Raw genomic sequence first — 13,756 nt, 5'->3', positions numbered from 1 at the left:
TAAAAGTTGCTTTTTTGTTTCTATTTGGCACAGGTGGGTTCTAACTAAACTGCCGATGTTTATTATTGTTGTTTGTGTTTGTGTGTAGGAGGAGCAGGAGTCGAAAGACAGGATGGAGAAGAGGGAACACGACAAGGCAGCCGCCGCTATGGAACACTCGGCTGCAGCCAATGAAACAGGGGGAGCTACCTCAGGCACCACTGCACAGAACAAACTCACTCCGCCCAGTACGCAACCTATCACTAGTATTTAGTTCCAACATATTGAAAAAAATATCGCGTAAATGAAAATCCTATATTTTCTAATATGTGTCTTAACTTCTGCTCCAAACGTATTTGTTAAGAATAAACGACCTAAAGTAACTCCTTTCAGCCTGTAAAGGAAATTTTCAAGTGCATCGTTTATACTCGAGAGCACTTGCATGGCTGTTGACTTAATTAGAGGACTTAGGGTCAGGATATTGTGGGATCAATCTGCGCGTTAAAATGGAAGAGTAAAATGTGATATACTACCGGTGTTTATTTTGTGCCATTGGAATATTTATATGGTCACTCGTTAATATTTTTTTTTACAAATTTACCTGCCTATCAGCAAGTTTTTTTTACAAATTTACCTGCCCATCAGCAAGTTTTTTTAAAAAAATTTACCTGCCCATCAGCAAGTTTTTTTTACAAATTTACCTGCCCATCAGCAAGTTTTTTTTACAAATTTACCGGCCCATCAGCAAGTTTTTTTTTACAAATTTACCTGCCCATCAGCAAGTTTTTTTTTACAAATTTACCTGCCCATCAGCAAGTTTTTTTTTACAAATTTACCTGCCCATCAGCAAGTTTTTTTTAACAAATTTACCTGCCCATCAGCAAGCTTTTTAAGAGCCGTTATTACGCAAAACCAACTATCAGTTACGTTTGACATCATATTTAACAAAACTGACGAAAATATATCACTCAGTTAATTTACTTGAGAACTCCGAATGTGCCGCAAATTGTACCGTTGTTTTTACTTGTTTTCCCCAGTGGCGGGATTACACAAGTTGCCTTCCTAAAATAAACTTGAAACGAAATTGGCTGAAAATTTGATATCAAAAAGAACATTAGGTTCTTGTAAGTTTGGAGTTCCAGAAAAGAAGGAATGGCACTTTCACGAAATCCGTCCTTCCTGGTTAACGAACCGATGTAACATTTGTGGCTTGTGCGAAAGCAGTGGGTCATACAAAAGCAGTCATACTAGGTGTTAAAACCAGACAGTCATTAGCATTATGTTCTTTTCTTTCTTTTGATAGCAATTTTGTGCACAGTTGAAACAAAAGGGCTCGTATAATTCTTCAAATGACATTAAGATTTCCGAGAGTTTTTGAGAGCATACAATGCATCAAATCTTTCAACAAGTTGATTCAAAATAAAGCAGTATCATATCTTATTAAAACAGCCACGGAATGCTCCGCAGAGCAATAACGTTTTTAAAAACCAATTTTATGTAGTTTTCTAATTCAAAATTAGAAACTTATTGGTACCAATATTAAATTAAAAAACTGGAGAGTAAAGAAATACAAAATTCTGTTTCAAAAACAATACAGTTTGATTTGATCAAGTAGTCCAAAACAGTGTTACAAAACTGGCCATATAATAGTTTCTTGGTGAACAGCAGCAGGCATGCCTCATCGAAATCTATACAAATTCAGTTTAGCTAAACAGTATTGATTCGAAATCGATACTTTTGTCTTTAAACAATTTGTCCTTATCCTAAATAAGAGACATGCCAAATGTACTGAAAATAGCATCCGTTTGTCAAACTGACGGGTTAGCGAAAGAACCACTCCACAGCCTTTCATTTGGAAAACGGTTAATAAATGGTGTTTGCTTGGGAAAGTTTTTAACTACTCATAGAAACCAGAGTTTGGTTAGTTCATTTTGATTGCCATGAGCTTTACTTTTCCTTAACGAACTTATCTTGGTCATGTGTGACTGTTGAAAATCATTTATCTTCAGAAAAAATTTGGAGAACACTTTCAGTTGTTCCATGATACTGATCCGACTTTTTTCGAAGTGTTCGAAAGTTACTACCGAAACATAACTTGAACTAGCGAAACAAACTGAACTAGTGAAAAATCAGACAGAATAAAAATTAACTTAGTATCCAAAAATTGCTTAACCTGATTTGTTATTTAAATGCTGTTCACCAAGCAGAGCTGATCAAACATTCCTGTTTATTTCTGTCAAGCAAAAAATTAATATAAGGTTTAAATTGACGATGTCGAGCTTGTAATTAGCCAAAAATTTTGTTGCCCGAATTTTATTAGTTGGTAATAAGCTTAAACTTCTTTAACAATTTTTGAATTGTTTTTTTAATTAGTTTTATTCTGATATGGAGTAATCGTCTCAAAAATGCTGTTGTGTAATGGCAATAAATTTTTCTTTTATGATTGACGAGATTGAAGTATTTTGACGCAATAGACAGTACGAGGAACATTTTTAATGTTTAGATGCGATAGAAGCCTCAAGAACGTCCGCCAAGTCACCGGGATCAGAAGTAAGTTACTTGTCTTGCTTTTAAAATGAGAAATGATATATCAAAACTATCCGGAACTAGTTCTTACAATGTATATGATTTCCTGGACGTTCAAATTCCATAGCTCATTGAAATATTGTCGATCTGTTTATAATATTTTAAATTGGTTGATGCAGAAGAAACCAGCGGTTGCAATGAGCAAAAAGAAGAAACGAAAGGTAAATGTACCAATTGTCTGATGTTAGAAGAGTTATCACGTGATAGTCTGGGTTTATGAATAGTCTCCTATAGATAGATCATTACCATCATTATAGCTCTAGAGGACTGAATCATCAATACATTTAAAAGTAGTCCAGTCCATTCTTAGTAGATTTTTCTTCTCTGATTCAGTCTCAAATATTATTGACTTTTTTCTTGACTGAACTTAATATGGTCATTGACGACATTGCCACTAGTTAATCTTATCAAACGCATAAAACCCATATTCATAGCTTTGGAAACATTAATGACTGCAAATTCAGCATTATACTTGTAACTCACGTCAATAATAAAAAGAGAATCGGTAATTTGCGTTTGTACATAATGTTCCGACCCTATCTGATCTACATTTCTGACTTATTGTCAACTAATTGATGACATGTTCAAAAATAGATGTTTGAGTTTAAAAAAATCATTACACACAAACTACTAAATGAATTACATGATGCCATGCCGCATTTGAGCACTCACGAGATCTGACATTTAAAAGACTACAAGAAAAGAACAGACAATAAAATAAACAAAAACGAAAAATAATTTTTACGGCAAAAACTCGGTATTAAATTTAAAAGCTCCTAGTAAAAATGTCAAAATGCAACCAGATAACACCTTAACTACACAAATTTACTTTTTCGTAACTGCAAAGCTGATGCGACTTGTCTCTGATGAGACTAGGTAATAAGTCGGCAAAAAGAATAAATAATGAGGTGAAGTCCACAAATCCATCAACATTTTTTAAACCAAACAATTTCAAAAGTCTGCAAGACCATTAGCTTTTCATGCAAAATTTCCTGATAAACTTACTAAACATTACTTAACAACTCTACAGGAAGTGTTTTTATTTAGACGACTAAGCCATAGAACCGGACTAAAGTTGCAGAAAAACACAAAATTACAAACAATTTACGAAAGCAAATTATTGAAGCCATGAAAATTATTAGCTATTATCTGAATACTATGCTTCATTTCAGTTATTACTCTCTTTACTTCGGTAAAAATAAATCTAAAGATTGAATATGTTCACTTGGGCTTCTTTTCCAACTCATTGGGATCTTTAATTAACGCGAATGTTTTAAAAACAGAGAAAAAGAAACGCAAATATTGACCACTCAAAAAATTTTATGAAAACGCATATTGTTCAACAACCAGATCATCAGTCATGACATAAAATCAATAGGCGGGTTAAAGGTTGTCTTGCAAGCAAGTGGATGGGACCTCTCAGTGGTGGCAATAAGTTACAAATTGACAAAAAGAACAACAAAAACTGAAATGTTTAATTTAAAAGTTTTGAAAACAAATTTTATCGCGAACTTTAAGACTATTAGTTATAAACTGACATCATTGCAAAAATTCAGTTGATCCTGAATTGGCGGCTAATGAGACATCTCAGCATTTTTACGCAAAAATTTTTGTGACAAATTAAAGAACAAAGACAGCAAAAAACACTAAAATAAGGAAAAATGAGAAAGTGTCGAATTCTTTAAAAAAATAAGTTTTCAGTGAAAATGTTTTCTTCAGTAATTGTTTTATAAGCAATTGGATTCTTTTGATTGTAACGACGTGATTCTAAAAAAGAAACAAATGTGAAAAGATATATTAAAACCACCAGTTTTTAAAACCCGTAATATCGAAGACATGAACTTCATTAGCTTTCAACGAAAATTAATAAATACGTTAAATTAAGCCTAAATAGAAAGACAATGAGATCTGTTGTTCATACGTCTTCACGTTCATTCTTATGAATGAGAATGATAAATACAGGCAAAAACCAAAACACAGTAGAAAAGTGCGATAAGAAAGTGTCGAACTAAATAAAACCCTAAGTTTTTCTATTAAAACTACTTAGGATCAATTGAACGTCTTCTCAACGCCAATGGGAACTGTCAAAAAGCAATAAAGTAATAAGAGCTTTTAGGGAACCAAAATTATGAAAAAATGTCCAAAAAATGTATTTGAAAACTCGTGGCATTGAGGTCGCAAAATCAATAGTTAGAAGATAAAACCGCTAAGGAGATCAATTTTGGTTTCAGTGATTCTGTAATTGGTGGGTCTGACCTACAAGTTCACAGAAGTGTTAAATGTTTAATTGTTAAGTGTTAAATTGGTTAATGTTCAAAAAACGTTTTTTTCGAATGATTTTTTTAGTCTTAACAGCCATTAGCTGTCCCTCGAAACACTAGATATGTCCTATCACGCTTCAGGTTAACGAGTTTTTGCGCCAGGACTATAAAAATTTATAAAAATCTCAAAGTTGAAGCCATAAAAAGCATGGGCGATTCCTTGAAAACGAAATACTTGTTCATTGGGCCTCATTTGGTTGTAAATGAGTTTTGTGTTTAATGAAACTTTGATATGAAAAGTGACTAGTCTCTAAGTTACCTAAAAACAACAAATTTAAAAAAGACTTTAGAAACAGCTCTGCAATAAAATTTGATTTTTTAATATAATGAACTTCCCCATGAGACCAAAACCAGCCTTTTTCGCCTTCCGTCTAAATTGTTTCTTTTCGTAGCGTAAAATTTAATCAGAACTAACATTTCGATAGAAAAAATTTTAATTTGAAAAAATTACGCCAATGAACAAAATCATGCCAAATATCACGTGTTCACACAAAAGTTTAAACCTCGATGACTCCTCGAAAACAACGAAATTCAAAAAAAAAATCTTTTTATTTCAAATTCTGCGGTAGACGAGCTTGTTAATGATATCGCTCACATTTCTCTACGATGAATGTATCGATCGGCCAAAATTGACTGAACCAAAAAACCCATTTGTGTATATAGTTCCTCCCCCACACAAGTGAGGTCGGAACAAAAAATGTTTGGAAGTGGTTTAAAATTGAATTTGCGTATGAAATTGTTTTGCGAATTGCTGTCGTTTAAAAAGTATAAAAGAATCTTATACTAACAGGTCACCTTAAATTGTTTAAATCCTCGAAAGCGTCAAACTATCTGAGTAAGATATATAGTGTTTTTGCCTTTAAAAAGAATTCAAAAATGTAATATTGCATTCTTAGATATGAGATAAGAAATATATATAGAGTTGTTGGCAGCCATAGCAAGATCGTGCAAGAATTTTCTGCTGAAATTTTGCAATTTCCTGCAATTTTGCATCAATTCTCGCTACCTTGACATAAGATCCTCATATCCATCATTTATCGTTTAATTATGATGTAGTTTTACCTGTCAATTTTGCCACGTTCTAGTGTGCTTGTTTGTTTGAGTGTTGATCTGTATAAATATTTTTGTTTGGCTGTTATAGGACGGGGACGATGATGAGGAAGATGATGCAGATGGAATTCCAGATGGTAAGATTTCCTCTTTCCTTGCCCATTTTCAACACATGCAGCTATTGGCGAAGTTTAAACAAAGAAATGAACAATTATTATGCAAAGCCTCCGATAATGGGATAAAAGGCTATTGTTTCTTTTTCAGTGCTATAGCATACATTTTTTGCGTTGAGTTGTTATTTTTCCTTGATGTTGACATGCTATATATTCCACTCTAATCTGTTTTATCTGTTTCCCTTTTGAAGAGTCCAAACCAAATGAGGGCATACACGTGCTCTCGCTAGATTATGACGTCGACCTCTTAGACGAAGGTACTGCTCATTCAAACATCATCATTTCAGTAGTTATGTCATCCGTTTATTCTTTTCATCGCAGTTACAGTCACATGAAAAAATACTGTTCTCAAACAAAGCGACGTTGACGTGTTGTATAGCACCATAGGACCTCTTCTTTGGATTAAAAAATTCGTGAATTCTTAAAATCTTGATACTTCCGGCATTTTGGAACTTGCGCTAACTTTTTGAAATTAAAAGTTGTATCTCAGTTTTCAGCACTCAAAGTACTGTCAACTGATAGGTGGATGTGTTATTTTTCACAATTTATTTTTTGTTCTTTTAGTTCCAGGTTCGACCTTCAGAGTTCACTATGTTGAAGGGATTCGTTTTTGAATTCAATGGGGTCTTTCTCAATAATACAATTATTAATAGCCGCCGTCAGTCTCTCAAGGGCTATTATTTAGGCGCTCTCCTTTTTTACAATGCAAGAATTAGATTGTACTGGTGCTCTGTCTTAAGTGCTTAGAGTGCTGAAGATGCTAGGAAGGCCTAAATTCACGGTTAAAAGGTCATTTTTAAGAGTTTTTGAGCTAAAAATGGTGCTATTTTTCACGTTTTTTCATCATTTTTCGAGTTTTTTGTTCAACTAGTCTTGAATCGACAGATATAATTACTTGCTGTGGCCATTTTATGAGCTGCATGTTTTTGGTAATTCGAACATAATAAAGAAAAATGGTACTAATTTTTGAGATTTTCAAGTTTTTTTAAAAAGTTCGTCATGTTTTAAGTTTTTCCAGCCTCCGTGGCCATAAAACGTCCTCAATGGTTTGCAAATAATCTTGTACATAGTTTCTAATGGCAATGGAATGGTTTTCAGTGTTTTAATATCACGAATTTTGGCAACTTTTTGAAAAAAACTTTCTACGTGTGGAAGTTTTTTTCTAAAATTTTCATCTTTTTTGAGTTTTTTCAGCCTCAGGGATCAGAAAGCCTCATCTATGGTCTGTTAATAGGCTTCTGTTTAGTTCTTAGTGGCAGTTAAGTTGTTTTAAACATTTTTTAATATCATGAATTTTAGCAATTTTTTTGAAAATATTTGTCTTGTGTTCACTTTCTTGTCTCAGACGTCAGGTAACCTACTCTAGGGTTTGCTGGTATTTTACTGCATAGTTGCTATGGGCAATAAATTGATATTCAAATTTTTAATATCACTAATTTATCGATCTTTGAGCCAATACAATATTTTAAGGCTGGAAATTGGGTCAATGGATAGCCTCTGGATACAATGAAATGGTTCTGGAGAAACTAATAGCAAACTAATAGCACAAATTTTGGCAACATTTCATTAAATTTTGCAATTGTTTTTAAATTTTCTTTGATTTTAGTCATTTTCTAAGTTTATCAATCGTTACGGGCCAGAATTTTTTTTAGGGCTTGCAAGTAAGTTAATGCGCAGATTCCAGAGAAAAGAAGTGATTGTGAACTTTTTAATGTGGAGAAATTAAGGAACTTTCTTTAAATTTTCGAATTTTCTTTTTTGACTTATTATTTGACATATGTCTCAATTTTTGCTTTTTTATTGGCCAATAAAGCTTTTTCAAGGCTGTTGCTTGGGTTAGTGAATTTATTTAATTAGATCAATCTTGGCCTTGAGGGTAAAATCTACAAGAGTTTTAGCAATGATTATATTTTTTTGTTTAGTTTGTTTCATTTTTGTTTCTCAACTTTTGATTGTTTTTTGGCTGGCTGATCTGCTGGTCAGGTACAGTAGTTCTCAGTTTTTCATTCAATTCTTTGGATAGTGTTTTAGGACTTGTCCTGCTATGTTTTTTTTAATTCACTTTACTTTACTTTACTCGCTGTTTCGACTGAATGGATTTTAAGTTCTTTCACGTATTGAATTACGCAGTGTAGTGAATACGGTCAAAGTCAAAAGAGCAAAATCAAAAGAAACGGGATAAACATTAAAAGCCCGGTCATCAAGTCATAGTGCATTAGGTTATCAAAGTGATCATAGTGCATTAAAGCGATTGCTAGCTGGCACTAATTATGCCTATTACCCTTCAGTTTAGAAGCTGAATTAGGTATAATTTTAGAATTGAATTGAAACTTCACACTAGATTAGAACACTTTGACACTTAGAAAAATTGTCAATTTCTATCTCTTAATTTTTTCTGCTTCAATCCCAATGTGCATCAAGCGTGTCAACGGCGGCTATTTTCCGGTAATTTGTGGGCTATGTTTTAAATTTGAACATGGATTTAACATTTGATTTTCAGAAGAAAAACGATCTATAATTGGTTTGACATTCAGTTAAACAAATTATTGCGCTTTTTTATCGTAATTTATTTCCCGGCAGCTTGTGCGTTTTTGAAATCGTAGGCTAGGTATGCAAGGACAATTTATTATTGAATTTGGAAAGTCTTAAACACATACGGCATATTTTTGCGTCTAAATTTATTGAAAGTGCTTAAATATATTTATGACACAGTTTGTGCCGTATTCAAACAAAATGGAATGCATTTGTAGAGATTCATTGTTTACCATAGACTAGACTTCACCAAACTATTATTTTTCAACATTGCGTGTACATAAGTGACACTTTGAACAAGGAAAAATACGCCTGTTCAGGAAGGCAGATGTTTTTTGCACTTTTTGGAACAAATATGAAGCATGGAGGAGTACCTTTGAAAGCTCTTTCTTCTCCGAAGATTGCAAGTTGGCAATAGTCACACAACACAGTTCAAGCAAGTTTCTCTGTAGAAGAAACTCCACGTACGAATGAAAATACAACCTCTGTCAAAAGTAATTGTCAAAAGTAATGAAAATACAACCTCTGTCAAAAGTAATTGTCAAAATACAACCTCTGTCAAAAGTAAAGTGAGTTAATGAATTATCGAAGTGGTTTTAAAAGTTGCTATGAATTGAAAGGAATTTTTGATTCTCACTGAAAAAAAATTAACTTCAATTTAAGTTGATATTGATTTTCTGCTACTTTTTTTGGCCGACAGCTTTGATCAGTTCACAAGCCATATGATTTGTTCTTCTTTTTTCTTAGTTTTTTTTAGTCCTTAAGTACTAAAAACTGACACAATGAGATATGAAAGGAAAGCATACTACATATTTATCAAACTTATAAAAATTTTTCAGATCCGGAGGCACAGATGGAGCGTATGAACACAATGTGGTGCTGTGGTCCTCCCTGTTGCAGGACTGGCTGCTGTGCCTGCTGTGGTCCAGTCCAATCCAACAAGTGGTTCCCAGTACAACTGGTGATCTACAGATGGGTGACGGACCCCATCTTCGACATCATGGTCACTCTGCTCATCGGTGTGAACACAATATTCTTGGCACTCGACTACCATAACATGCCCAAAACTCTCAAGGAGGTACTTGGCTGGGGCAACCAGGTACTTTTTAATTTTTGTTCACATTTCAATCTTTCTAAAGATAACTCGAAAATCCGAAATCTTATTTGCTTAGACCACTTTTTCAAAGTTTCATAGTGTGCGTTGTGGCCAAAATCTGTCCTATTGTTTGTCTGGTTAGAAGCTAAGTAAGGATATAAGGAATCTCATGATCCTATCGTTATTTTAGCGTCTTAAATACTGCACATAGGCCAATACCTTAAAAGCGAGGTTTCTCCATACGTATGTCATCAAAGATAGATCCTAACTTTTTATTTGGTAAATTTGTTGATATAATACCAAAAAATGACATTGAAAACCGTATGAGAGCTCTTGTTGGTGCAAAGTGGTTGTTTTTCATTAGACGGAAATATTCTGTTCTCTTTATGAATTTAGTAATTGATACAAAGTTAGGTAACAGTAACAATTATTGTATAAACACGGGTGGCGTCAATTCTTATCTGATATTTCAGATCTTCACTGCGTTCTTCTGTGTGGAGGCGATGCTGAAGATCATAGCTATGGGCAAGGAGTACTTCAAAAACCAATGGAATGTGTTCGACTTCATCATTGTCCTGTTCAGTATTGTGGAGATAATCGTGTCTGCTGTCTTCGATGACGCAACATTTGATGGACTTACTATTCTCCGTGTACTTCGTCTCATGAGGGTTCGTGTCTACATGCTGCGTTATTCTAGAATTCTTCTTCTTTAGCTTTCACAATTCATTTTCCGACCCCATTAAGTGGGGGGGGGGGCTATAAGCTCAACTGTTCATTAATTTTGGCCGATCGATAAATTTGACGTAAAAAGACTTGAGTGGTGTCATTAGAAAGCGTATCGAGCATTGAATTTTTAATTTAAAAGAAAGTCTCAGCTTTGTCTTTTTCGATGTTTTTTGACTTTTAATGTCATTAGCTCCTACGTTACTATTTAAAGGAATTTTCATGTGAGAGCAATAACTCATTCAACGTTTTCTTAAAATTATTTTCATTTTTGCCAACCGAAGCCATTGTGGTAACCTATTCCATTTTTGTGCGCATTGACGAACAGTCAAATTAATTCCAAAGCTGGTTTTGATAGGATGTCTAATTTTGAGTTGTTTTGTTTGAGTGTTTTGATGAAGAATCAGATATCCGTAAAAGTTTCAGAATTTTCAGGACTAATGAAGATGTCATAATGAAGTTTGAGTACCGACATTTTTTCTGTTACTAGCTCAGTTTTTGTCTGTATTAGCAGATCTCTCCTTTTGTCATACTTTTTAAGTAGAAAGTACACCTTTATATCCCACTTTATCTGGCGATAAAGGCGTTTCAGGTTTTTTTGCAGATAAGTTTTGAAGATTGCCGAAAATGAAACGTGTTAAAGCACAAGTGATTTTAAAAGAAGAATGCGCGCGGTCAGAGGGAATTTGATGTCTTATTAGGTATAGTGATCTTATAGCCTGAGCCATCTTTTTTAAGGTTTTATTCAGCTGCTCATCATAATTAAGGTTCCTGTCAATTTGAATACCAAGGTATCTGCAACATTTTTGTGTTGCGAGAACTTCGTTTCTATAACAGCTGGATCCAAAATCAGAATTTTTGCGCGAAAAGATTAATTCTTTTGTTTGTATTCAAAGATAGTTTTTTCATCTCCACATGTTCTTCTGTTTTCCGCAAAATTTCTTGGTTTTTTCATTTAAACAACTTTTATTTCCACAACAGACAATACTTGTGTCATCTGCGAACTGAATTACTTTTTCCGTTGTGTTTATAATAGATGAAAAATCGTTCACGTTTGAAAGAAAAATGAGTGGTCCTAAAAACTTTCCCTGTGGAACACTGTGGCTCACAATTTCACAATCAGGAAACATGCCATTAAGTGTTACCTTTTGTCTGCGGTTGGCAAGAAAAGAAAACAGCAATTCTTTCGCTTCCTGGGAAAGCCATACATTTCAATTTTTTTAAAGAAAAAGGCTATGCAAAATGGAATTAAAGGCCTTTGCAAGATCTAGAAAAATAGCAACAGTTTCTTTGTTTTGATCTAAATTAGACGATACTGTTTCAACTAGTTATAAATCTGCATCGGATGCTGATTTTTTTCTGAAATCCGAATTGCTCTTTATTTATAATATTTTGCTTATCAATGGAATCCGTTATCTGAGTCAGAAGGAGGCGCTAAAATATTTTTGCAAAACGCGGAGTTACAGAAATTGGTCGGTAGTTTGTACTATCCAATTTTTTTCACCTTTTTTGAAATTTTGTGTTACGTAGGCTAGTTTTATTTTAGTTGGGAAAATTTTCTCCTTTATGCAGTCATTTAGAGCGAACTGTAGATATACGCTTATAGCAGCTAATTTGCATGACTTTTTGAGACGAACTGATACTTCACCAGCTGCTGCTGCTGCTGCTTTTTTATCATCCAGCGAGTCAATGACTGAATACAGTTCTTTTCTAGTCCCAGCTCTGAATGTGATTTCAGGTACGTGAAGTTTATCAGGGTATTTACAAGCGATATCTGAATCTTTGAAAACCCCTAGATTAGCAAATGATCTATTTAGACAATTATCGATATTTTTGAGATTTCGCCGCTATCTAAACTGATTTCATCAACCTTGAACGTTTTTCACTCGGACCGATCTTCTGTTGAATGAAGTTCCATTGTTTTTTACTTGATGGTTTTATGAAAAAATTGATTCAAAAATTGTTGTGCGCCTCCCTTTAAAACATATCCGTTTTAAATTACAAATCTTTCGTTTTAAATCTCTGCTTGATTTGGTAGATGTTTAAGCCAAGAATATTAATGAGCGGGTCAGAAAATTATGTGCAAACGCTCATTACCGAGCCTCCTTGTTTGAGATTTATTTGCTGCTTGTTAAAGAAAGGGAACAATTGGTTTCCATGCATCGTACGTATTCGAAATGGCTCTTATTAAGTTTTCCTGATTCCTTTTTTGATTGAGAAGCCGAAAAGAGTACCCCCTTTTCCTAGAAAAGCTTTCAAATTTGTTTATATAGAAATTTAAGCAAGGATTTTGTAACTGTTGACAGGTGTTCAAACTAGCGAGAAGTTGGGCCACGATGCGTATATTGTTATCTATTATTGGGTCTACTTTGGGTGCCTTGGGTAACTTGACTCTGATTCTCATCATCATCATTTACATATTCGCCGTCATAGGGATGCAACTCCTTGGAGATGGATACACGGAGGCCAAATGGGCTAACTTGACCACCATTGCGTTAGTAATCCTAAATACATAGAAAACATTATATAAAAACAAATTATTTCAGGAATCTGGGATCTATACGCTCCTAATCAATCCTCTCTTCAACTTTGTTTTCCTGTTTTGGGTTAAAATTACAAACATAACACTCTGAGTTCAAGTAACTTAACCTTGATTGAAGTGAAATGTGCCGTTCTCATGCTACAGAATCGTAGCTGTTAAAAAAGACAACTCGATCACAACTGTGTTACATTGACTCAGAAATAGAAAAAGTGTATCCTAAATTTTGATATGTTTGTGCAGAAACGAGCCGTCGGAAGTGCCACGGTGGAACTTCAAAGACTTCTTCCACTCTTTCATGATGGTGTTCCGCATCCTGTGCGGAGAGTGGATTGAGGCCCTGTTCGACTGCATGCGTGTCAAGGGAGAGCCCACTTGCATGATTATATTTATAGCTACCCTCATTGTCGGCAATTTCCTCGTAAGCTCAGTCTAACTAGCATCTGGTTCTGTATCTGCGAAAAACAGTTCATGCGCATTTGTCACGTAATTTACTGAAATTTAAGAGCCTGGAGCAATTATGTAGTGCTTTTCAAAACATGAAATCATGGTGGACAGCAGTGAATCGTAAAATTTACGGTTTACTGAATTTTTCTTTTTCTAAAGTTTTTTTGAAAATATTGTAAGCAGTTTCAATCCTTGAGCTATCCGTTTCTGTATTACCCGTTTCTGTTTATGGTTCTCTTGTATTATTACTTTTTAATAAATATAGGATTAAGTGACGTTTGCATTTGGTTGAAATTTGAATTCTACATTA

General features: G+C 34.1%; 1 protein-coding gene across 7 annotated transcripts in view; it reads left to right on the top strand.

The window, feature by feature from the left end:
- Positions 1 to 13,756, top strand: part of LOC142336093 (sodium channel protein 1 brain-like) — a 100,059-nt gene that overhangs the window by 60,565 nt on the left and 25,738 nt on the right. For 3 of the 7 annotated variants that reach the window (XM_075384619.1, XM_075384618.1, XM_075384621.1), the window contains 9 exons: positions 89 to 227; positions 2,483 to 2,529; positions 2,685 to 2,726; positions 6,028 to 6,073; positions 6,301 to 6,366; positions 9,481 to 9,740; positions 10,211 to 10,405; positions 12,767 to 12,954; positions 13,243 to 13,420. In XM_075384619.1, coding sequence (XP_075240734.1) covers positions 89 to 227; positions 2,483 to 2,529; positions 2,685 to 2,726; positions 6,028 to 6,073; positions 6,301 to 6,366; positions 9,481 to 9,740; positions 10,211 to 10,405; positions 12,767 to 12,954; positions 13,243 to 13,420 — 1,161 coding nt within the window. The remainder of the gene's footprint in view (positions 1 to 88; positions 228 to 2,482; positions 2,530 to 2,684; positions 2,727 to 6,027; positions 6,074 to 6,300; positions 6,367 to 9,480; positions 9,741 to 10,210; positions 10,406 to 12,766; positions 12,955 to 13,242; positions 13,421 to 13,756) is intronic. The other 4 variants (XM_075384625.1, XM_075384623.1, XM_075384622.1 and 1 more) reach the window with 3 other exon arrangements.

The sequence above is a fragment of the Convolutriloba macropyga genome, chromosome 3 (genome assembly GCF_964194025.1).
Source record: "Convolutriloba macropyga chromosome 3, txConMacr16.3, whole genome shotgun sequence".
NCBI lineage: Eukaryota > Metazoa > Xenacoelomorpha > Acoela > Convolutidae > Convolutriloba > Convolutriloba macropyga.
Note: the sequence above shows the minus strand (reverse complement) of the source record. Positions and strands in the feature narration are given on the sequence as shown.